The sequence below is a fragment of the Corythoichthys intestinalis genome, chromosome 8 (assembly GCF_030265065.1).
Source record: "Corythoichthys intestinalis isolate RoL2023-P3 chromosome 8, ASM3026506v1, whole genome shotgun sequence".
Lineage (NCBI taxonomy): Eukaryota > Metazoa > Chordata > Actinopteri > Syngnathiformes > Syngnathidae > Corythoichthys > Corythoichthys intestinalis.
Window position 1 is genome coordinate 30,228,909 of NC_080402.1, and position 25,878 is coordinate 30,254,786.

The 25,878-nt window shown below is 39.2% G+C and overlaps 1 protein-coding gene across 1 annotated transcript; it reads right to left on the bottom strand.

Annotated features, from left to right (window-relative positions):
• Positions 1-2,695: 2,695 nt before the first annotated feature.
• On the bottom strand, positions 2,696-24,436 carry utp6 (UTP6 small subunit processome component). The gene is made up of 19 exons (XM_057844493.1): positions 24,189-24,436; positions 22,495-22,579; positions 22,367-22,408; positions 22,186-22,278; positions 20,899-20,946; positions 20,757-20,820; positions 20,561-20,679; positions 20,411-20,488; positions 17,734-17,815; positions 17,567-17,648; positions 17,312-17,490; positions 14,560-14,639; positions 14,302-14,379; positions 14,044-14,223; positions 9,128-9,208; positions 8,896-9,005; positions 8,761-8,827; positions 3,470-3,542; positions 2,696-3,368 (listed from the first exon to the last, which is right to left on the bottom strand). Exons 1-19 carry the CDS (start codon positions 24,278-24,280, stop codon positions 3,214-3,216), a joined length of 1,788 nt encoding a protein of 595 aa, XP_057700476.1. The 5' UTR covers positions 24,281-24,436; the 3' UTR covers positions 2,696-3,213.
• Positions 24,437-25,878: the final 1,442 nt, after the last annotated feature.

Below are 25,878 nucleotides of genomic sequence, written 5' to 3' on the forward strand. Positions count from 1 at the left end.
AAAGTTAAGGAGTTTCACCTCCTCCAGCCATCGTGTAGCACAGCTGACTCACTGACACTGAACAACAACCGGTGCGGGAGGGTTGAGCCTTGCAGCTGCAAGCGAGGGATTTCTCACTGCATTTTTGGGACATAAAAAATAATCGCTAATACCTTAGGGATGGTGTGACAGAATTTTTTTGCGGTTTTGAAACAGTGACGTTTTTATACCACGGGTCACCTTGAAACCGGTAATCAGCACGTCTACTCTCAAATGACCTGAATGAAAAGTTTAACATCATAGTTTAGATTTAGGCCACTTGTCTCCAAACTGTTCCACATAGGGCCGCAGTGGGTGCAGGATTTCACTCCAACAAAACAAGAACACAACTTTTCACCAATCTGATGTCTTACAAGTGTAACCAGCTGATTGCAGTCAGGTGCTGCTTGTTTTGGCAGAAACGTCATTGGTTAAACTGTCTGTGCTCGATCAGGATGAACAAAAACCAGGACCCACAGCGGCCCTTGAGGACTGGTTTGGAGACCCCAGGTTTAGGGAAAGGGAAGTCTATAGAAAGGCATCTCTGACATTTCAGCTGTCAGTTTCCACTGTAAGAAATTGAAACAACAAACACAAATGTTAAGTATTTACATTTTTAGTAATACATTTACATGTTGGTTCTTTTAAAAAATATATTTGTTCTAATGTTTTCATTCGATGATTATTTTGTTAACCATGCATTTCCGGTAAGAGGCAGGGTACACCCTGGGCTGGTCGACAGCCAATCCCAAAACACAGACTATGTAGACAAGCAACACAATTTCAATGTCATCAGATTTTTGTATTTTATTTTGTGCTCGCACCCCCTTAATTTTTTCCCCCCAATCATTTTTTCCCCCAGTTTTCATACTTTTTTTACGTGATTTTATGCATCGGTGCCCTGCAAATGCATGTAATTCCTAACTTTTTCTGTACTGTGTCCGTTACAGTGGTGAAAGCCCAGTGAACAGTCGGTGCATCCAGCGCCTGGGAGGCGGCGGCTTCCTCGATGGTCTCTCGCACCATGAAGGCAGTTGTGGATGCCGTGTGGGCAGTGTGGAGCATCGGGGCCTCCATCTATGACTACATCCACACCAGTGCCATGGAAGAGCGTATACATGCCCTGGAGAAGGTCACAACTGTTCATCAGTGTGCTATTGGACTGCTGTCGGCAGCCATTTTGGTGATCTTCACTTATATCTTTGTCAAAAAGCTTTGAAATATAACAATTATATACATACAACTTTATAAGCTGTATATTAGTTTTTCCTAATGTTAGTCATTATGAACACCTAATTTTCTATTTCAATTATAAAATTTTGCTAGTCATAAATAGGACTTGATACTGTCACATGAATGGTTAACAGAATGTACAGCAAAAAAAAAAAAATACATAGAAGATAACTGTGTCAATCCAAAGTGAGAATTAAGTGTCAGAGAAATGTTTATTTTGTACCTTGGAGTTGCGTCCCAACTGCACTGCCTTCCCTTTCAAAAACTTTATAGTACAGGTGTACCCAACATCAAGCTACTGTATTTCAATAATTTCAAAAGGGATCATTCTTGACATACTGTCCATTGTTGACTTTTTTTTTTTATTTGCCTTAAGGAATGTTACATTTCAGTTCATGTGAGACAGTGCGAATGTGAAAGAAGTCAGTGTCTGGAAAAAGATTTTAGCAGTCTAAACCACTGTAACACTAAAATCCATTCATCCATCCATTATCTACCGCTTAATCCGGGGTCTGGTCACGCGGGCAGCAGCTTTAGCAGGGAAGCCCAGACTTCCCTCTCCCCAGCCACTTCAACCAGCTCCTCCGGCAGGATCCCAAGGCGTTACCAAGTCAGCCGAGAGACTGTCTCTTGTCCTGTGTCGTCCCCGGGGCCTCCCGCTGGTGGGACATGCCCGTAAAACCTCTCCAGGGAGGCATCTGAACTAGATGCCCAAGCCACCTCAGCTGGCTCCTCTCAACGCGGAGGAGTAGCGGCTTGACCCAGAGTCCCTCTCGGATGACCGAGCTTCTCACCCTACTATCTCTGAGGGAGAGCCCGGACACCCTGCGGAGAAAACTCATTTCAGCCGCTTGTATCCGGGATCTTGTTCTTTCGGTCACGACCCACAGCTTGTGACCATAGGTGAGGGTAGGAATGTAGAACAACTGGTAAGTCGAGAGCTTTGCCTTTTGGTTCAGCTCCTTCTTCACCACAACCGACCAGTACAGAGTCCGCACCACTGCACCAATCCGCTTGTCGATCTTCCACTCCCTTATCCTCACTCATGAACAAGACCCCAAGATACTTAAACCCCTCCGCTTGGGACAAGATCTCATCTCCAACCCAGATAGGGCACGGCACCCTTTTCCGACTGAGGAGCATGGTCTCGGATTTGGAGGTGCTGATCTTCATCCCAACTGCGAACTACTCCAGTGAGAGTTAAAATCCTCAATCGTGTTACGATGACATTACTTTGAACAACCACATAGGACTTGAAATGCTTCACTTTATACTGTAGCTGCTGTATGAGGCAATAAAGTGTCCTTAATATTTAGCAACTAATACCAAAACATAAGTTATCTTTTTGCTCTATCAGGTGCCATTTGTTTACAGTCAATGAATGAAAAATATGATGCAAGTGTTTACTATATCATGAACATTTGGGGTTTAAATGTTTTTAAATTTGTATAATTGTTTCACTACCATTGCACGACCATCGGAATGAGATGCTCTCATAGACCACACCCGACTCAGCGATATCACGGCATACAAGGTTAATTTCTGGATGTAATTATGTTTAATTAGGAGTGGATTTAAAAGGATGCATTACAATGACAGCCCTTTGGATTAACTTCACAGAATTTAATTAAACATGCTACTCAACACAAATTTGATAGTTTTTTTTTTCATCAGTGTCCCAGTGTGCCTTAATTGGAATGTTCACTGGCCTTGGTTTTAACTATTACTATATAGAAAGTGTAACTGCAACTGGAAACATTTAGCAGCACTTTTATGAACACGTCTTTCGACATCTCTGGAAAATATTTGGAACATGGAGCGCAGACTTTTAAAACGGGCTCAGTCCATGCGCCCAAGGGACGGCTCTTAGACCAAGCCAACATCTTCGTGTGCTCCGTCAGGCTGACAAACTCCTGCTGATGAACGAACATTGTTTCAAACCTGCACTGTTTTAAGTCAGGCTCAGAGATTTCCAGTCTGCAGGAGAGTGTATTTGGAGATAAACCTCTCCACGCTTTCCCCTTCCAGAAACTTCATGGCTCTCCAGTGGATCTTGCCACAGTTTTGCGGCTGGCCAAGAGGCCCCATTTCCTCCTGGATGTACTCCAGCCACAGATCTTAAGTAAAACATAGGTCAAAATTAGAAAAAAGGTTTCGAGCAAATGTAACCTTAAAAAAATTCAACGGTTGGAGTATTGCTTTGATTTGGTCATCTTACCTTCATCGGACAAGCCAAACTCTTCTAGGACCCTCTCATAGTAGTCTCTCAAATTGTTCATCTTTGGGGTCTCCTGCATGAATAACATAACATTAAAGGCTGTTTTACACTAGCGGCAGGCCAGCGTGAAAGGCAGCCCATGCAAAGGCAGCCCACGGCAAGCGCAAAACGGGAGGAGCCACGTAGCTGACGTGGACGCTGTCGGGAAGGGAAAAGCGGGTGAACTCCAGCAAGCATATTTACTATAGTCACAACCATCAATGCACCATGTTGGACTTTTAAGGAAAAAAAGGTCTCATAATGGTTTTAGGACCAGGGCCTCCTCTAGAGCAGGGGTTTTCAACCCAGTCCTCAAGGCACACTGTGGGTCCTGGTTTTTGTTCCAGCCGATCCAGCAGAGACAGTTGAACCAATGAGGCTTCTGCTAAAACAAGCCACACCTGACTGCAATCAACTGATTGCACTTGTAAAACACCAGATTGGGGAAAAAGTGTTGTCATCTTGTTTGGTAAGAATGAAATCCTGCACCCACAGTGTGCCTTAGTGGAATAGGTTGGGGACCCCTGCTCTAGAGTGTGAGGTCCCACTCAGAAAACCAACATTTGATCAAAATTGTCTCTCTGTAAAGGCCCGTAAATCTGTAAAAGTTTACCCACTCGCCACCACGGAGTGCCCAACAATACGAACCATCAATCAAAACTCACCTCAAGCAGTGGTTGAAAGTAAACCAGTCCTGTCACCACTAACTTAGAATTCTTAGTAACCTACTGTACTTTGGTGTATTATTGTAACCACATTCTTTTTTGTCTTGTGTCTTTTTGTTCCATTAGCTGCCATCGGACTGCGGATGTAAATGAGCATTTTTGCTATAATACGGCATATTTACGTCTTTTAGATGCGTCTAATAGTTGTTCATCAATGTGCACTGTCCGTATCAAATAAATAAAATGTTATTTTTCATTGTTGGACGAGAAAACAGCAACTTTTCCCATTTCAAAGTTTAGGGGGCATTATGATAGCTGTGTAAAGAGTTTTACTAATTTTGGTAAGATGTTTTTTGTGTTATTCGTGAACTACATTTCCACATAAACACACATCGAGGTATCCATTAGCTTAGCACGGTAGGTAGGTGAGGTGTGTCTTTTTTTTTTTTGAGTGACCCAAAGCTCGCGAAAAAAAAAAAAAAAAGCGCATTCATCAAGGTTTCGTCAGCTGTGAAATGCATTTATCCGTCCGCCAAAACAGCCTGATAGCACAGATATCAGTACGCCAGCCGCTCAGCTACTGGATGAGTTGTTGACGTCAGTGCGGGAGCGCTGAGAAAATAGAAAAAGTCTATTTTAGCCCCAGCTCCTTGGCGAAATTTCACTCAAGACTTTCCGCTCAGTCCAAAAAGGCCGCCGCCGCTCACTTTTGCTTTGAAGTTCCCTCTCACATACACAATGAATGGGTAGCCGCTGAACCCTTGACACTAGACTGCCCCTCGTTTGAAACGACCTTAAATCTTTAGGGGACAAGTAACTTTTTGGTTTAAAAAAATACATTTTATGAATCTAATTTTATCTTTCAGGGCCACTGACTGCGCTAGGCGTCCCATCTACGGTATTTGGACAGAGAGGAATAGCAACGATTAGGCCTGTCGCGATAACAAATTTTAGTAGGCGATACATTGTCTCATAAATTACTGCCGATATGCGATATTGTCCTTTTTTTTTAAAAAAAAACAATTCAACCACTAATGTAGTGTCAATACATCCGAATGAATCACCCATTAAAATGCAATAAATCGTTATGGTAAATGGTGGTAAATGGTGTTACACTTATATAGCGCTTTTCCACCTTTCAAGGCGCTCAAAGCGCTTTACACTATCTCACCATTCTAAAAACACAAACTATATTAAAAATATTAATAATAAAACACACACACACAATGCCTGACTTACTATTTGAAAGCTAGCTAAGTGTATGTGGAATATGAAATAAGCATGAAACCCAATGCCATGTTTGTTTTCTGGCAATTAGAGCCCATGAAAAGTGCTGATTTGATCCAAAATGACCGTCATCTTGTCCTGCAAAGTGCACGTTAGCAAAGGCAAAATTATTCATTGCCAATCAGATTTTTCATAATATGTGTCTTTTTAAAGCTGTTTTAGGGGTGAATTGGAAGAAAGTGAGAATGACTTTAGACATCTTTGTGATATGCTTTTATTTTGAAATGTTCAACGGAAGTAAGTTCACAAAGCCGCTAACCGTAAGCTTTACTCTCGGTCAAAAAAAAAAAAAAAAGCACTTGTTTTCTATTGTCGTCATGCGTGTGGTCTCAGTTGTAGATTTCTATATTTTTCACTTCTTTTGCAAATGCTGAAAACCAGCGAGTTTTCATGTTTGAAGAGTCACCTTTTAACCACAATGTTGCGTTTTGGAGAAGACTGCCAATGTTTTATAGCACAATGTTTTATAGCAGGCTAAAGTGGTCATTTTTCCATTAGCCTCAATGTAGCAATGCTAACGTTTTACAATGTTTAATATGGATGTGTTTCCTTATTTTATATGTCTGACTGACATGAGTCATTAGACTTTAGTTCTACGGTGTGTTGATGAACAATAAACATCTGTTAAAGGAACTTAAGTCTCATAGGCAATCGACACGCACGTGTGCCGAGCGCATATGCAAAAACACCACGCAGCGATATATCGCAGCCTGGAAAATTACGGGCCTCATTTTTATTTAACATGCGATTAATTCAATTATTGCATATTGGCTTAGGCCATACAGGCTTAGCAACGATCATTCATTGCCAGACTCTCCCAATCAAAAGGGATTAGCTCAGTGCCGTCAATAGCAGCTAATGAGGTAAATGCCCAATAAAGGTTTACATCAAATCAAGTGGGACTTCAGGTAGTGACTTTCAAAGTGTCACAAGTGGCATTCTTGCTTCTCTCAATGGTATGTAAAGAATAACAATGAAATGTTAAAATGTCACAGTGGCAAAAAATTGACCAAAAATTGAACAAACTGATTTTAAGTTTGCAGTGTATTTTTAAAGGGATCCTCGATCTTAAAGCCATGTAGGCTCTAATATACCACAATTGTTCACTTGTACTAAAATATGTGAGAATGAGAATGAATGAATGAGAATGCTTTATTTTGGACATGAGAAAAGTAATAAACAAACAAAACAAAAAAAATAGACGAACCAATTATAATACTTGAGATAACAACAACAATATTTAAGACAATAATAATAATAAATATTAGAATTTATTCATTGTGTCCAAAAAGAAGTAGGATGAAGCATTTGCTTATTAAAACCTACCCCCCTTTTCTATTCCTCAATAATATCAGTCCGCCTTATTTAATTAGGCCTCATATCAACAAAGAAATAATGCAACCATATACATAAGATGCAAGACAAAATAAAAATAAAATGAAATAAAAAGTACCAGCCAATAACAGATATGTGAAAACCCCCTATATTAAAACCCTTCCTCTTCCCTATACCCTGTGAAAACCATGTGTTTACTGTACCACTTCCACTACCTACTAAAATATGTTGTTAGAAACACATAAAATGTTAAATCAGTGGCAATATTTTATGATATTTAGTACATATTTTGACCGATAGTTGGCGCCATGTTTTGCGGGCTCGGAGTGATGACGTAATTGGGACGTTTCCAATTGTGTACAACAATTGTGTATTGCTGCCTAAACTCGCCAAGTAAAATGCCACGATGTGCTACTTTTGGATGCAATTTCCAGTCAAATGGAAACAAGGGGAGTGATGTGAGTCTCCTCAGATTTCCTATTGACAAGAAGAGGAGAAAAGGTTTGGGAAAATGCCTGTAGACTGACAAAATTTCCCAAAGACCCAAGGCTTTGTTCTCCTACCGCATTCGAGGCGTTTAGTCGACGACAACTTATGAAAGAGCTCACTGGAGCGGCTGAAAATAAGCGGAGACCAAAATAAAATGCTGTTCCAACTATTTTACCTCACAAGAAGCCTCAACGCGCTCGGATAGCGAGTGAAATGCGCGCAATAAAGCGCCAAAGACAAGGAAATGCTGGCCGCTCGCTGGCTCGCAGGCAAGCAGCCCCTGTCGCTACAGCGGTAGGCGAACCTTCTGGCGTACCGCTAGTCAAAGAAGCAGCTAATAATTCACCTCTACTGTCAGTTCATCGGGCAGGAAGTGTGTCTGTTCAGTATTCACCTAATATGAGTGATGCTGCCACTCAAACTGATCCAGATACGTCCGATGCAGCGATACAGTGGCCAGCTGATGCGTGCCGAGCACTTGATATAGACCACCCTTACGTAGCTAAACGTGAGTTGAATGTACAAGACATGGAGGACACTCGATACAGATGAAGAATTTAATGAGGACAGTCAGCAACGACACAACTCCAATCCTGACTATCACACGTGTGCAATCCTGACTATCACATGTGTGCATTCATAGTTTTATTACCTTCAGTGAGCGTTTATAATGTCAATAGTGATGAAAATAAAAATGCACGAATGACAAGGTGTGTTAAAACTTTTGGCCTGTACTGTATGTAAAGCACACGAAAGCTCTGGATGCTAACAATCTACATAATTATATTGGAATACGTTTGATCATGCAATAGCTCACCTTAAAGATCGGCTAACAAAAACCGGAGTTCTCAACAGCATACGCGCTCTCGCTCCGTTGTCATTGAGACTCACTTGCCGCAAGTTCATCACCAGTTTTACCCAACTCTTGTCTCATCAGGTATTTCCTGCTCTGCATTTTGCCTTTGTTGCTCTTCTTGTGAACGACCGACAGTGCTGTCCTGCTCTTCACTTTTCCGCTGTGGTTCATATTGGAACGGCAGAACAGACAACATGTTGGGGAGGCTAACGAGTGACACACTGGAAGTTCAGCAGTGGGCCCGGTGACGTCACCGCACTGCGACGTCGACAAGAATGGCGACCAATCACTCACAATAATTTTACAAATTTTATTCAAACGAAAACATTAAGAGGAGTTTTAATATCAAATTATTATAACTCATACTAACATATATCTTTTAAGAATTGTCTTTAAGAACGAGCGTCCCTTTAAAAGTGTACGTTCTTAACTCATTGGCTACCATTAACGGGAATAGACATCCAATCAATTTTGACAACCTCTGTTTAGTAACAAATTAATTTCACAGCAGAAGGCTGATGAGAGCCACATGTGGCTCTGAAGCCTGCAGTCCTAATTTGGACAGCTATTATCGTGAATGACACTGAAATATATAAATTAACAGTTCTTAATGCACTTACTTGTTCTTTCTCAATCTTTATCATATTGGTGAAGAAAGGTTTAGATAAGGGTCGGATTTCCTGTAAACTAAAAAAACATCCAAGTTATTTTCCCTTTCCTTATAATTCATTTACATAATTGTGAAGATCTATTACCTCGTAAAAGTCTTTCTCGCTTTCTTGTAGCCTCCTGTAGCGTATGACCAATCAACGTAGCGCTCTTTCATCTCCATGGCAACCGCCGCCACCACAGACAGTACACCTCTCTGGGTACAAGGGCAAAGAACAAAGTGTCCAGCACAAGTAGTGTCAGGCTTCATCAATGTGCGAATACTAATGGCTGTTCAGTGTGGGTGCCCACATACTGTATTGTGGATTTGATTCTAACCTTGAAAATGGCTTCTGTCTCCTCTGGGTTCTGGTTGGCTACGCTCCACTGGACCTGAAGCTGCCAAACCGGTAAGCTTTCCTGGTGGCACAAGAGGAGACGGTTCATTTATAATGATGATTCCATTCATTTTTAATAGAGCCAATCATGATCAGGGTCACAAGGGAGCTGGAGTCCATCCAGAAAATTGCGTACGATCTGGGGCAAGTTCAGCCCACACCAGATGTTTAAAAGTCAGCAATATGAGCGACGACAGATGCAATGATCTTGCAAATTCTCAGTACGGTTTTGTCTATTAAAAAGAATTTGCAAAATTCATTGTTTTGAGCCAATTTCCATTTCCATGTCAGTAATCCAATCCCGATCCCCCAAAACAGCAGTTTGGCAGTGAACTGGAAGAGGATTTGTTCACGCTCTGCCAAAATTCTGCTTATTGTGAAGTAACTTGTGACATTTGTCATATGTTGTAAATTCATGACTGAGGAAAGGGCAAAATGATTACACTGACCTTGATAGTTAGAGAGGGCGCTGGCAGTACTGAACACGAGCACCTTTAAATCATATCTATTCTACTGCATTTCTGTGCATTAATAAAAAATGAATCCAATTTTGGGGGGGATTTAAGACATTTTACTCAGAAAAGTGTCAACACACTGTAACTTATACAAAGTATAGACATGGGCATATAAGTACAAAAACTTGGGGAACAACGCGAGTAGTAGGGCTGCAACTAACGAATATTTTCATAATTAATCGGACAATTAAACGATTAATCGGATAAATGTAATTTCTAGAGCTGTCCCGACTAGTCTACGTCGTCGATGACGAAAATCCGTCGACGAGCACAACATCCCATCGACGGTTAATGAAGGGTTGAAAAAAATATATGCGTGGAAAGTTCAGAATGTTGCACGCTTGGTATGCAAGCGGGGAAAGCGGCACAAAGCGCACCAGAATAGCCAAAACATTGACTTATTTCAACGAAACAAAGGAAGGCACACAGTTATGTCCTGTCTCTTTAATGCCAAACTTGGCTGCACGTCAGCCGTGAATGAACACCTAAAGCACCGTCACCCAGTTGTAATTTTGGAAGACGACAGGGGACAAAAAGCTGGCAGATCATAAGTCCATCTAACTAAATAACAACATGTTTTATTGAAGTTGCTAAGCCTGTCACGATACGCAGTGAGTCCATCTATCGCATGGTAAATAAAAATGAGGGTGGTATTTTTCTCATCTGCGTTTTTTCGCCGCGCGCGTGCATGCATACATTTGTGCGTATGTGCTGATGGCATATGAGACTCCAGTTCCTTTCACAGATGTTTATTGGTCATCAACACCTCGTAGAATTAAAGTTCAGACATACAGAATAAGGAAACATCTATATTAAACACTGTAAACGTCAGCATTGCTACATTGAAGCTAATGGGGAAAAATATATATATGGCGGAAAACACTCAGGTGACGCTCTGAGACCGCCAATTTAGCCAACTTTGAAAATTATCTGATATGCGCGTGTGATACATCATTGGAAAGCTTAAAATCTCAAATTTCAAGGGGAAGAGAAATTTTGAACAGGTGGGCATTTAAAAAAAATGTTCTTTTTAACAGCAAAACCCTATCTGGAGGTGAGAGCACGCGAAAGCAGAATAACAGACGCCATGACTTTAACGAGATATTATCGCCTACTTACCTTGTTTCGATCCAGAAACTCCATGTAGCATGTATCACAGTGTCAAGACACAACTGTGACTGGCCACAGCTGGATTTTTTGGGGATTTTATGGATGAAACATGGTAATATAACAATCGATGCAGAAATCGCAGACATCAAGGAGTAGTCGAGATTTTCTTTTTCATATATTTACCTTTTTAAACTTTTTTTTTTCCAATTTTTCTTTGTTTGGATCAATTATTTATCATCTAACATATCGGAGAAAATGCGACAGTAACAAAAAAAATACAAGCAATAGTTATGAGGTAAATATCCGTGACTTTTTTTACAGACATCATTTTTTTCATTGTGACGTAATTTGTTTAAAAGTTTAAAAAAATATTCACTCGCATAAAGTCGTTTTTTTTTTTTTTTTTTCCAACGAAATATTAGACATCAATTAGTGATTCTAAGCTAAAAAAGACATTTTGAATAATAAATATAATTAATTATCTTGATTTTATGGCTGTGTTGAAACAAAAGCGGTTGCGCGACATCTGTAAACGGGGGTTTTCAGGGTAAAACGGGCAAATTAAAAATAGTTTGGGGGCTTAATGCGCCATGAATCTGCTATGCCAGCATATACACACATTGTTCTATCAAACACAACAGTTGTTTTGACTTAAAATACAGCAGTTTCTTTTAACTGTGTGCAACTCCGGATTAACAAATGTTACACTAAATGCCTCCCAACATGTCCCCCACGTCAATCTTAGACAGTTTAGCCTCTTGGACTATGCCACTTTAACAGAAATTGTGTCGAAACTAAAGCCCACAACATGCTGCCTTGACATCCTTCCTTCAAACTTTTTCAAAACTGTTTTTCATTGCATAGCCCCAGACATACTTCAGATTATAAATACTTCCCTCCAAACAGGAGAGTTTCCTCAGACTTTAAAAACTGCAGTAATAAAACCTCTCCTAAAAAAACCTAATCTGGATGCCTCAACCATTAGTAATTACAGGCCAATATCAAATCTGACATTCCTGGGGAAAATTATCGAAAGGGTTGTGTTTGAACAGATCCAGACTTTTATGATCCAAAACAATCTTTTTGACTCATTTCAGTCTGGATTTCGGCCACAACACAGCACCGAGACCGTGCTTATCAAAGTCCTAAATGATATTCGTCGGAATACCGATGCAGGCAAATCATCTGTTCTGCTACTATTGGATCTCAGCGCCGCATTTGACACGGTTGATCACAACATACTACTCAGCAGATTGGAACAGTGGGTAGGGCTTACTGACACTATTCTTCAGTGGTTCACATCCTATTTACATGATAGGGATTTCTTTGTGTCAATCGGAAATTATCAGTCAGAACGAACCAAATTCACGTGTGGAGTCCCTCAAGGGTCAATTCTTGGACCACTCTTATTTAACATCTATATGCTTCCGTTAGCTCAGATAATGGAACAGTATGACATCTCCTATCACGCCTATGCAGATGACACGCAACTGTACATTTCTGTGTCCCCACATGATTATAGTCCCTTAGTCTCCCTGAGTAAATGCATTCATCAAATCAATGAATGGATGTGCCAGAATTTTCTCCAGTTAAATGTGGAGAAAACAGAGGTGATCATTTTTGGGCCAAAAAAGGAAAGGTCAAAGATAAGCAGCCAACTTAGCACAATGTCACTTACAGCTACAAATCAAGTCAGAAACCTTGGCGTAATTATTGACTCAGACCTAAAATTTGATAGCCATCTAAAGTCCGTCACTAAATCCGCTTATTACCACCTAAAAAATATAACCAGAATTAAGGGGCTTCTGACTCAACAAGACATGGAAAAACTTATGCATGCATTCGTTTTCAGCAGATTGGACTACTGCAACGGTATATTTACAGGTCTTGATAAAAAATCAGTCAGGAAGCTGCAGCTAGTACAGAATGCTGCAGCCAGAGTCCTCACAAATACAAGGAAGCTGGACCACATTACACCGGTTTTGAAATCGCTACACTGGCTTCCAGTGAGTCAAAGGATAGACTATAAAATACTACTGCTAGTCTACAAAACACTTAATGGCCTTGGACCAAAATACATGCTTGACTTGTTAGATTCCTATGAGACATCTAGACCCTTAAGGTCGTCTGGAACGGGTCTTCTGCATGTTCCAAGAACAAGAACCAAGCAGGGTGAGGCAGCATTTAGTTATTATGCTCCTCACCTCTGGAACAAGTTACCCGAAGGTCTGAAGTATGCTCAAACCGTTAGCTCATTTAAATCAGGGCTAAAAACGCTTTTATTTAGCACTGCATATCCATAACTGTCTATATATTTCAATCTACCTGCCTTCTATTCCTCTTGTGCTTATCTCCATTGCTGATTTCAATGATTATTATTAGTAGTAGTTTTTGCTTTATTTCTATTTTTGTTTTATTTTTATTTATTTATTTTTATTCTGTGATTAAATGCGATCTTTTGTCTTGGTTTTTACGTTGTGTTGATTTAAATGTGATTTTTATGGTTTTCATGTGATGTAAAGCACTTTGAATTGCCTTGTGTTGAATTGTGCTATATAAATAAATTTGCCTTGCCTTGCCTTGCCTTGCCTTGCCTAAAGAGGAGAGCAAAAGCAGAAACTGCTTTTTCAGTCTTGTCTGTTTTCCGCCATATATATATTAGATTAGTCGAATAATCGCAAAAATAGTCGGCTGACTAATCAGGAGAAAATTAAGATGTTTGGGACAGCTTTAGTCACTTCTTTCAATTATCTTCACAATTTACCTGTAAATTATTTCAGGCATGCTCTAAGTAGCAATCAAGACAAAATGGATGACTATTTCCTTCAAAAATAATATTTTACAAGTTCCTAACTAACCTGTACAACTGTATCGATTATCAAGTTCGTTGGCAACTAATTTATTCCTCGATTTAACTGATTAGTTGTAGCAGCCTTATTAAGAAGCAGTAAAATGTCCAAAAAATGGCAAAAATGTTAATTGTTGTTTTCCCAAAGTAAAAGCAGACTTTTGTTCACGTCCTACTTTGACTTAACAAAAATATAATGAAGAAATCTGATAGTATTTATAACAGAGAAGTTAAATATATGTTATAATTTCAAGAATTTAGACAAGTTTAAGGTGAAGAAGGTCCTAAACGATTAATCAGGTGTTGATGAATTTGCTAATCGATTAGTTATCGACTAATTGTTGCACCTCTAGAGTATAGCACTCTGTGAAATACACCAAGTACCTTGGGATTTATATGTGCTAGTGCGTCCTGGAACAGCTGCCCACTGTCAACTTTTTCCAACTGTACCAGAGTCTGCAAGGCCATAGTCCAAGCCGACACTGATTGGCTGTAGCGCTGCGTGGCTGCCATAGCTTTCATGGCAGCGCCCTCTACGTCCCCTGATGAGAGAAGGATCTGCACCTGCCGGAAAATAATGTGTTGAATTTTTGAGAGGAGGGAACAGAAGGTTACTTAAAAATAATTCCTTCACCGTCTTACCCAGGTCTTATAATAATCCTCTTTTAGGAATGAAGAGTCGTGGGCACGCTGCAGAACTCCAAGCAGCCTCTCTTGTCTCTGTGACACAAAAAGAAGTATTTTCATCCATTTTTATTTAACTTTACCAAACAAGCTGACTTGGGGTGAAAGAAGGATTGAATTACAAGGAACTAACAAGCATGCACGCACACCACAAGTAACAAAACAAGCACGTTCTCATCTTATTTTCATCCTCAGTCAAAATGTAAGGTGCTTTACCTTGTCCTTCAGCTCTTGGACGTTTGTCTTCCTTTTCACCCTCTCCAGACAGAAGGCGATGTAGCACGTCCACATGGGTTCTGCAGGTGGTAAGAGAAAATCGCAACAAATGTGTTAGTCAAAATACCGTACTATACTACTTTAAAAACTGTCAAATCAAATTCCTGGGTTTCGACAACATTTTAAAAAATACATAAAACTACTCAATTTTCTTAAATAAATATATAATATAAATCAAATATTTCATGAGACAATTACATTGTATTTTTCCACTTTAATAAACTAAATGCGCCACTTTTTCCTCCCCCAGGATAATACAACCAAGTGGCCTTCGTTACTTTCATTTTTAGAGGCAGTGATTATTCATTGTAAGCCCTCCCAATTCAAATTTAATATGAATAATAATGCTGTTAATGGCAGTCAAGGAGTTACCCCTTTACAGCGTTAGTGATTATTTATGGTACTGTAATTTTTAAAAACAATAATAATAAAACAGAGACCTGGCGTCCAGAATATTAACATTTGGTGTGGCCTATCTTAACCCCAATTTGATGTCACATACGTGGACGCCAGGTCTCAATGGTAATTATATTTATCTTTTTCATTTTTTTTTTTTTTTTATATTTTCTTAATCAAATGAAATTATAAATAAAATGTTATTAAAACAAAACATAAAATTTAAATGAATAAAAATACACTCTGGTAACACAAAACAACACAAAAGTTGACTACCCCGCCCCCGAATTTAATAGTTGAAGCACTGCCTCCCATTGACAACAATAAGATGTCCAATTCATTGCGAATGATCGTTTCCAGCTTCTCCCAGTCAAAATGGATTGAACATCTAGCATCGTCAATAACAGTCAATTAGTTAAATGAGAGCCCTTCATAGGGTGAAATGATACAGTTTCTATTATGAGCAGACCCGGCGGCATGGGCGGGCATTAGGGCCCATCCTAGCTCGATTAGACTGTACCGTGTTTTTTTTTTTTTTTTTTAATCTTTCACAAAACACAAACACACGGAGAGGACGAACCCTCTATTCCTTCTATCTTGATGTGTCGTCATTCAATTCAACCAATCTGAGCAGCGAATGAAGGCAATTACTAGCCAATCACAGATAAGGGGGGCGGGCCGAGTAGCCCCCCATTGGGTGCTCATGTTTATCAGTGCATAAGTTAACGTTGAAGCACTTTAGTTGAATAAATGCACACAGAAATGCACCATTGTTTTTCGCATACCTGTCAAGTTGTACGGTTTTTGTGTCATTTGTACAAGTGAGCACTGATTTTGAAATGTGTATGCCGTACGTTCAAAATCTGTACGTTTTTCATGCATTACGTTTTTTTTTCTACGTTCGGATTTTGTCACCGTTTCGGCAATGAGACCATGTGCGCCACATGCGTTACTACGTTGGTTGAATGTCGCGAGAAAATTCAGAGACACAGAGAGGAAGAGTGTTGTGACGCTGTAGCAAACGTGATGCTAGGCTAGGTGGCTCCAATATTTCCTGACTGAGGCCGACAGCTTACAATCTACACCTAGATATCAAATGCTTTTAGAACTACATGCGAAATGACCGACTGCGGCGTTATAAACAGCCGCCATTTTGAAGCAGTAGACTTCTCAAAAAGGCTCTGTTGTAGATAACCTTCCTAGTGAACTTAAGTAACTTTTTATCTAAAATACTCCTAAATCGGCAAAATCTTGACTTGAATCTATCTTTAAATGATGAAACTTTTAAAACTTTATCATGGCGAAAATAGAACTAATGCAAAAACGGCAGCAATTTTAACAACTTAAACAGTTCATTCACAACATTAAACGATTTCCAAACATAGCAAAGGTTACTATGTTTTTATTTATTTATTTATTTATTTTTAATGAAGAAGAAAAAAAAAAAAAAAAACATGAAAGGTAATACCAGTTACTTTGCCAAGTAACTAATTACTCTTACCTTCAGGTAACTGAGTTACTAACTCAATTACTTTTTGGGAGAATTTGTAACCAATTACTTTTTAAAAGTAAGATTAACAACACTGGTGATAAAGATGAAGTCTGCAGAATGAAAAGTGATGAAAGCGGAGATTTAATTCTGCCAATTTGTTGCCGGACACAATTTGCCTGCAACTATTGCTGATTGCCCCGACTCAAAGATTGCATCGGTAAGTTAATTTTATCAATTGACCTTTTTAATTTATAATTGGACACACTAATGAACTACCTTCAGGTCAAACTGAATTGCGAGCTGAAGTGCCATGAAGTGCAGCCATCAAGACATGATAGAAATTGCCAAAAGTGCTACATACAATGATAACAAAAGTCACTGTTAAATTTTAGTAATCATGATGTAGCTGAATATACTGTTCTTTGATTGCACCAGGTTATACGTTACAATATTACCAATAAATTCATATTATTTTAAAAATTGAGTTTTATTTTTGTTTCATATTGCACGCTATATAGAACGTTGTAAGATTAGTCACCACTTTGTAAGGGCATACGTCACTATTTGTAAGATTGCCAACGGCCTCGGGTTGACAGGTATGTTTTCGTATGTCTTATAGATTTTACGATGAACACTTGTGACTTCAGTGACAGAAAATATTTCAGTGCACTTATGTAGTAATGTACGGGTAATAACGCCACTGTTCAGGCTAAATTTACGTTGAAGTGTTCTCCCTCACCCAAAAATGTAATGCCCCCCCTGTAATTTCTTTCTGCAGCCGGGTCTGTATATAAGGACTCTTACCAGTGTTAATCCTCTCCAGTCCTTTCTCGTACACAAGACAGCATTGCGCCTCTCTTCGGTTAACCTCCATAGCGCGACCCTTTGCTGTCCGGAGTTCCTCTCCCACTCCCGGAGCCTCTAGCTCCCTCTTGGCCAAGAAGTCCCATGTCACACTGTCATCTAGAAAGTTGGTTTGTAGGCTGGAAGACAATGGAGCAGCACAGTCCTTGTGAGTGTCATTGTGGATGTTTAGGCGGATTCAGGTTAGTGACTCACTCTTGCAGGATGAGCTCTTGAAAATCTTTGGTGAAGTCAAAAATGGAAGCGATGGTCAGGAGTGAGATGACAAACTCTGCCTCTGTAGGGGCAAAAATAAATAGTGTGGTAAACAAATGTTTTCTCAATACTGATACTAAAATGTCAGAATTCAAGACCATGCCCACCTTTATTTTTGTCTGTGGCGTCTTTGTACACAACCATCGCTAGTTTCCCATCAAGAATCTCTTTGGAAAACTCATATTCACCCTATTCACAAATACAAAAAAATTCTATTCCATCATTTGTCTTTTACGGCAACTGTAAAGTATTCACAGCGCTCCAAATGGACTTCTTATTTATCCAAACATTGAAAAGAACATTTTACTTATAACTAGGGCTGCAGCTATCGAATATTTTAGTAATCGAGTAATCCACTGAAAATCCAATCGATTAATCGAGAAATCGGATAAAACATTTTTTAGGTAAAGAGCAATTATAAATATATATGAGGAAAAAAAGACATTTCATCTAATATTGAACCATTTTCAGCAAACCTGACTTCTCATAAGCGATCAAATAGTGGAGGCGTACTAATTATATTATTCCAGATCAGAAGTTGGAAACTCTGACTTCCCACCTTCCTCGAATGCAGCATCAGTCTGCTGAGTTAACTGACGGTCAGCAACATGGCGTTATGTGCATTTGTAGAAACATACAGAAGAAACGGGCAAAGGAATGTTTCCACAAATTCCCTATGAAGAACGAGGAAAAATATAAACTGGTCACTTGCTGCTGGCTACGACATAATAAAAATAGGCGATGAAAAAAAAAAAAAAAAAACAATGTGATATCACTCTGCCCTGCACCTCTACAGGGTTTCTGGATTACAAATGTTGCTGTTCATATTGCAATTATTGATATGCAATGGTAAGTTTTAATAACTTTGTCCTGAAAACATAGCCAACACTACTGATTGCATGGGTCATCGATGATTTTCATGTGTGCATATGTTGATTTTTATTATATAATGGTGCCATTGACTCGCGCTAGCTTAGCTACTCCGGAGCCCTGAAACTAACCAATAACTCTGAAACAAAACGGAATTTGTTGAGATCAACTCCACCAACTAACTAAACCCCGGCTAGCTCGAAGATTAAGCCTAATGTCAAAAATCCTGAACTTCCGCTTTAAAATATTTAGGGCTGCAGCTATCGAATATTTTAGTAATCGAGTAATCGACTGAAAATTCTATCAATTAATCGAGTAATCGGATAAAACATTTTTTTTAGGTAAAGAGCACTTATAATATACATGAGAAAAAAAGACATTTAATCCAATATTGAACCATTTTCAGTCAACAAATGTCTTTATTTTCGATGTACAGTACATTGTTGAAAACAGCCAACAATAGCCTCTCAGATGTGACTAGAATAAAAAAAAAAAAAAAAGACCAGTTAACTGCTTTCACTCCAAAAACTTAGATCTTATTAAAAATATATATATATTTCTTACCTAAAAATGCCATTACGCTTGATAACACACATCACTTAAAAGTTAGGTGTTTTTCCCACGTGTTTCAATTGAATTTCCATTTGGGTCAAGCCATTTTTAAGTTCTAGTTAAGTTTTAAGTTAATCTAAACTGTAAGTCCTGACAGGATTTTGAGGTTTTGCAGAGTTCAAAATAAATGTATTGCAACATATCAGGTTATAATATGGCGGGGATATTTGCATGCTTTCCTGAATGCACCGCGTGACGTGCGTGGGTGAGGGAGGTGTGGGAGAGCAAGAGACGTGCCTTCATGTTGATGTTGTCGTTCCAAAAACGAAATAATTGCAACCTAACGAAGCGGGTGACTCTTTGTCAACGTTACAGTATGATACATGCTGTATTGGAGCACATTAGGGGCCAGTGCTACTTGGGTGTTTTATCCAGCAATGACTACTGAGCTAAAATTGACAGTTAGCTTTATCAAATTTTCATTTTACACCCTTATCACTCTACACCGCTATGTTTCACAGATTAAATAAAGCCTGTATGTAAGACACGTTAGCCACGCATCGACAGTGGTCTTAATAGAAACCTAGCCCTCCGCAGGTCTAACGTTACGTACGTAACGAAAGTAACGTTAATCTTATTAGCGCTGAGAAGTGTACTGATTTAAGATGGCGGGTGTTACTAACACCACTGACTGTCATTTCACATCTAGTTCAACATACATGTGATATCTATGAGACACATCAGATGCTACCTGCTGCCACCGCATCATGTGGGCTAGTTTTTAGCAACGACAGCGCAGTTTGTAGCGGCTGTCGGCTGCAGAAAGGTTTTTTTTTTTAATATATTTTTTATTGATTCTTCCTCTACGCACGTGACATCAGCGCGTTGTCCCGCATTGAAAGTAGTCCGGGCAAAACGTGATGCTTAGCGCTGGCAAAACTAAACGATTCCTCGAGGTGAATAAAATTACTCGGATCAGTTTTTAAAATCGAGTTACTCGAGCATTCGTTTCAGCTCTACTTGTAAATATTTTTACCTTCTGAAGTTAAATGTATAAATTTGAGACAAACAATGTATTCAATTCTGGAGTAAATCACCAGTTAATCACAAATTATAAAGTCTACACGTGATGTGACATGAAAAAGAAAGTCCAATCATTTAAAAATAACCTATGCAACAAAAAAATGCAACATTTTTTTTCTTTGTTTTTATTTAACAGCTACAAATAGCTATCTGTGGGCTCTGCAACACAAATATGCAGGGATTCACTCTAAACATTATTTATTCTTTTAATACTTCTTTTTATGATAGATTTTAAAAATATTTTTTAAGGGGTATTATTCAGGATGGTGACGGACTCACAATGTCAATCTTCGCTTGTTCCAGTTCTGCCTGCTGCTTCCTCAGCTTCTCACAGTGCAACAGCTCCATGCGCAAGTACTGCAAGACATTACGGAATTAGCTTGGATTCTTTTTAAGATGCAAATTGGCACATATATTCTTTCTCCCTACCTCCTGGTAAAGTTTTTTGTTGCCCGGGTGAAAACGTAGCGCCCTGAGGAACAAATGACGAGCACTTTCTGAAGAATTCCTCTCTTCCAGCTCACTCTTGGCTGCAATGATCCACAGCTCTATAAATGTGGTAAAATAGTGTTAACATTTTTGCACATTCCCTGAATTTGATGAATAAGACAAAGCAGTAGGGTACCTGGTTTGTCAGAGTGGATGGCCAGCATCGCTGAGAACACCTTGCTGAGCTGCCCCCGTGTGGCCTGAGAAAAAAACAATACACCATTGTCACTTATTCAAACCCATGCTGATTAAATTAGCGACAATTCATTTGTTCATACCCATTTCTTACAAAAGGCGACATGAGAGAGCCAAAGCTGCACATCATCCTGCAAGGAAAAGGTATTTGTTATGCATACCAAACAGCTTTTCTCTTTTAAAATTGGAACTTGTTTGATATAAATACACACTCAAACACACGCCATAAAGAACTTAAACGTTATGTCAAAGTCAATATTAAGGTTGTTTTCACAGGCTTAAACCAGAATTACATTCATTAACTTCAAATAACGTTCTGTGGATGTTTCTCCCGAACTCCTCGCCAACGTAGTCAGGCACACGCTTGCAATAGGAGAACTGATGTGATTTTCAAAATAAAGCGTGTCAAGGAACAATTTGTATTTGAGGAGCTCTTTCAGATGACTTCTGGCAAATAGTGCATAAATATTGAGCTCTCTCTATATATATATATATATTTCATTTAGACATTGTTAAATTATACGCATTATAAATTAGAAAGTATTTTTAAACCTGCTGTATTGGAGCACGTTAGGGACCAGTGCTACTTGGTGTTTTATTCAGCAATGACTACTGAGCTAAAACTGACAGTTAGCTTTATTATGTTTTAATTTTACACCCTCATCACTCTACAGCGCTGTGTTTTTTACAGATTAAATATAGCCTGTATGTAAGACACGTTAGCCACGCATCGACAGTGGTCATAATCAATAGAAACCTAGCACTCCGAAGGGCTAACGTTACGTAAGCGAGTAACGTAACGTTATATTTATTAGCAATGAGAAGTCTACTGCTTAAAGGTGGCGGCTGTTTACTAACGCTGCCCAGACGCGGCCGAGTCTGTCATTTCGCATCTACTCCTAAATGCATGCGATATCTATGAGACGCATCGGACCCTACCTGCTACCACACTAGCATCATGCGTGCGTAGTTTTTAGCAACGTCGGCGTAGTTTGTAGGGGCTGTCGGCTGCCGTGTTTTTTTCTTGGTTTTTTTTTGCTTCTTCCTCTACGCACGTGACGTCAGCGCGTTGTCCCGCATTAAAAGTAGTCCGGGCAAAACGTGATGCTTAGAGCTGGCAAAATTAAACAATTCCTCGAGGTGAATAAAATTACTCGGATCAGTTTTTAAACGAGTTACTCGAGTTGCTCGAGTATTCGTTTCAGCTCTAAAAATATTACTTTTCTCCATCAACCATGAGAAATATTTCATTTTCACTGACATGCCAAACTCATCGATGATGAGCGCAATATAATGGGATTGTTTTGCTTTGGTGGTATAATATATTCTCAGTGTTTCATCAGTGTGTGAGGATGCCCTTTGTAAAATACCTTCCACTTGCTTGTGGCCCTTCTGAAGACACTATTGATTCTGTGAATGATAGGGAACTCAATATCTTCCCTCTTGAAGTGGTAGCATATATGCTGCAAAAGGAAACATGGAGATTAGGATCAGTTAGATAACTGCATGGACACGTATTGATAATCATGTCATAATAGTGTAGCAACCAACCGCTCTCCTCTTCTTGACCAACTCCAGGACGTTGACTTCATACTGCAATTTTCACAAAAATATCCATGAATGGGCTTTTCATCACATTGACATTATTAAAATTAATGTAGAGGTTAGATCACTCAAACCTGAATGTATTGTACAAAGTCATCTTTATTGACCATCCGCCTGCGGAGTTTGTATTCCAAAGATGTAACCCTCTTGATGACAGCTCTGCAAAACAAAAAGTAGTTCTCAACTTCATTATGCTTTAAAAGAGATATATTTTGTATTTTATCAGTAATGTTGGAGAACCTAGCAGTGAACGATCGCTGCCAGCTCGCTCAGTAAAAATAGATTTGACGTTTATTGCAATCATTGAATTATTTACACATGATGCACTTATGTGTACATACAGTAATCGGAGGTGGGTAGTAACATATTACATTTACTCCGTTAGATTTACTTGAGTAACATTTTGAGGAAAATGTACTTCTTAGAGTAGTTTTACCACGCAATACTTTTTACTTGAGTAAATTTGAGAAGAAACACTACTCTCACGCCACTACTTTGGGCTACACTAGAGTCGTTACATTTTTCATCTTTATTCTACACATCGACTTTATTTTTTGCCATAGATGCCTACAGTGACTGTCTAAGGGGGCGTTTACATGGTGACTCTCCGAGAATATAAAAAATTTCAAATTTGCATTTATATGGCTCCGTTTCCATTCGAACAATGTCACAATTCCGCGTTAAAACGATGTAGTATTCATGCCAGGCCTTAGAGAGCAGTACAGATTTACAAGGTGACAGCCAATAATGCACTTTGACCCCAACAACCTCTTCAGCCCGGAAGACAACATACACGCCCACTCCAAGCAATGGCATTTTTCTTTTGCTCCCAAAGGCACAAAAATGGAAACATTGAACATATTTAAATAAAAACAATTTAAAAAAAAAAGTAAATTAAAGCCGACATTCCGCCATACTTGCTGTTTTTAATGTTTAGTAGCACCACTGGGCACGCCCAATGTGACGTGTGCAAGTGCTGACGTTATTGGTGCGGGAGCTTTCCATTGATATGGATGCAGCGCAAGCACCTCTAAGCCCCCGCAATCGAATCCTTCCACTTTGGAGCCCGGATTCAGTGGTTTGCGTCTTCGCCTTTCGTTTTCGCCGAAACCATATGAAGGCGAGGCCATTACGCAACACAGTCATTGCGTCTTGGTGTCGCAGAGTCGCCATGTAAACTGCCCCCGAGTTTCACCAATGAGACGTCGCAACAATACCACGACTCCATAATAACAATCCCAGGTAACAATGTTTTCTCTCCACTAGAGGGCACTAATGCTCTTTGGAAAGGTGATGTTTCACAGTATTGTTCTGGTGTACATTCGATGGTTTTTGTGTCATCTTTTTAACCAAATGTGGTCAAGTAATAAGTTATAGAAGAGTGTAATGTTAGCAGTTCATATAGATGAAGTTGTGCTGAGAAAAATGTCATTATTTTCAAAAAGTAAGCAGTTACTCACAATGTTACTCATTACTTGAGTATGCTTTTCAACGGATCTTTTTTTTTTTTTACTAGTACTTGAGTAATTTTTGGATGACTTTTTTTACTTTAGTAATATTATTTGGAAGTAGCGGTACTCTTATCTGAGTCATATTTTTGGCTACTCGACCCAGCTCTGACAGTAATTAATTCGAGTCCAGATTACTGACAGCTTTCCCAAAATAGATTGGACTTTTATTGCCATCAATGAGTTACACATTATGTGTATTTGCTTTTGTAGACGTAGAGTCATAATTCGAGTACATTTTTGCAAGCATGTTTTCTTACTTGACTTCTTTCTTGGTGAAGAGTCCTACTCTTTCCAGTTGCTCCAGCTCTGGAATTCTGTCCTCGATCCGCTGCTGAACAATCTCCGCCATCTTGTCCTTTCAAGGATAGGATTCCCCGATCTTTTGATGTAATTTATGACCTATGTCGGATTTGCTAATGTACTATTATGAAGATAAATTCGCGCCACGAGACAGCGAGCGTTATCGAGAAACTCCACACATGTCCGGAAATTGTTGATGACCTCACTTCCAGGTCCGTCATTTAAATCGCTCCCAGTAGAAAAGAATTATAACATATATAAAATAAAATTCTCGGTTGTAAATATGATCAGATTTATTCATTATGTTTGTTAAGTCAAAATCGGCTTTTACTTTGGAAAATAACAATTCACATTTTTGCCAATTTTCAGACATCTAACTGTCGAAACCTTCGTCTTAATAAGGCTGCAACAACTTATCGATTAAATCAAATAATAAATTAGTTGCCAACGGATTTGATAATCGATACAGTTGAAAGAAATAGTCATCCATTTTGTCTTCATTGCTACTTATAACATGCCATAAACAACTTCAAGGTAAAATGTGAAGGTAACTGAAAGAATTGACATTTATCCGATTAACCGTTAAATTAATAGAAAAAATACTCTGTATTATGAAGTATGTTTTTAAATACCTGAACATATGTGTAAAAAAAAACAGTTGTTTACAATTGAAAGAACATACAGTGCATTGCAAAAGTATTCGGCCCCCTTGAACCTTGCAACCTTTCGCCACATTTCAGGCTTCAAACATAAAGATATAACATTTTAATTTTTTGTCAAGAATCAACTACAAGTGGGACACAATCGTGAAGTGGAACAAAATTTATTGGATAATTTAAACTTTTTTAACAAATAAAAAACTGAAAAGTGGGGCGTGCAATATTATTCGGCCTCCTCGCGTTAATACTTTGTAGCGCCACCTTTTGCTCCAATTACAGCTGCAAGTCGCTTGGGGTATGTTTCTATCAGTTTTGCACATCGAGAGACTGACATTCTTGCCATTCTTCTTTGCAAAACAGCTCGAGCTCAGTGAGGTTGGATGGAGAGTGTTTGTGAACAGCAGTCTTCAGCTCTTTCCACAGATTCTCGATTGGATTCAGGTCTGGACTTTGACTTGGTCATTCTAACACCTGGATACGTTTATTTTTGAACCATTCCATTGTAGATTTGGCTTTATGTTTTGGATCATTGTCCTGTTGGAAGATAAATCTCCGTCCCAGACTCCCAGTCTCAGGTCTTGTGCAGATACCAACAGGTTTTCTTCCAGAATGTTCCTGTATTTGGCTGCATCCATCTTCCCGTCAATTTTAACCATCTTCCCTGTCCCTGCTGAAGAAAAGCAGGCCCAAACCATGATGCTGCCACCACCATGTTTGACAGTGGGGATGGTGTGTTCAGGGTGATGAGCTGTGTTGCTTTTACGCCAAACATATCGTTTTGCATTGTGGCCAAAAAGTTCAATTTTGGTTTCATCTGACCAGAGCACCTTCTTCCACATGTTTGGTGTGTCTCCCAGGTGGCTTGTGGCAAACTTTAAACGAGACTTTTTATGGATATCTTTGAGAAATGGCTTTCTTCTTGCCACTCTTCCATAAAGGCCAGATTTGTGCAGTGTACGACTGATTGTTGTCCTATGGACAGACTCTC

What these genes read in the sequence shown, in the direction of transcription:
- utp6 (XM_057844493.1), bottom strand. Translation starts at nt 24,280, where the DNA reads ATGGCGGAGATTGTTCAGCAGCGGATCGAGGACAGAATTCCAGAGCTG. An exon ending in CATCCACTCTGACAAACCAG is followed by an intron (nt 20,680 to 20,756) that starts GTACCCTACTGC and finishes CCACATTTATAG; the next exon opens with AGCTGTGGATCATTGCAGCC. An exon ending in CAAGAGCTCATCCTGCAAGA is followed by an intron (nt 17,491 to 17,566) that starts GTGAGTCACTAA and finishes ATTGTCTTCCAG; the next exon opens with CCTACAAACCAACTTTCTAG.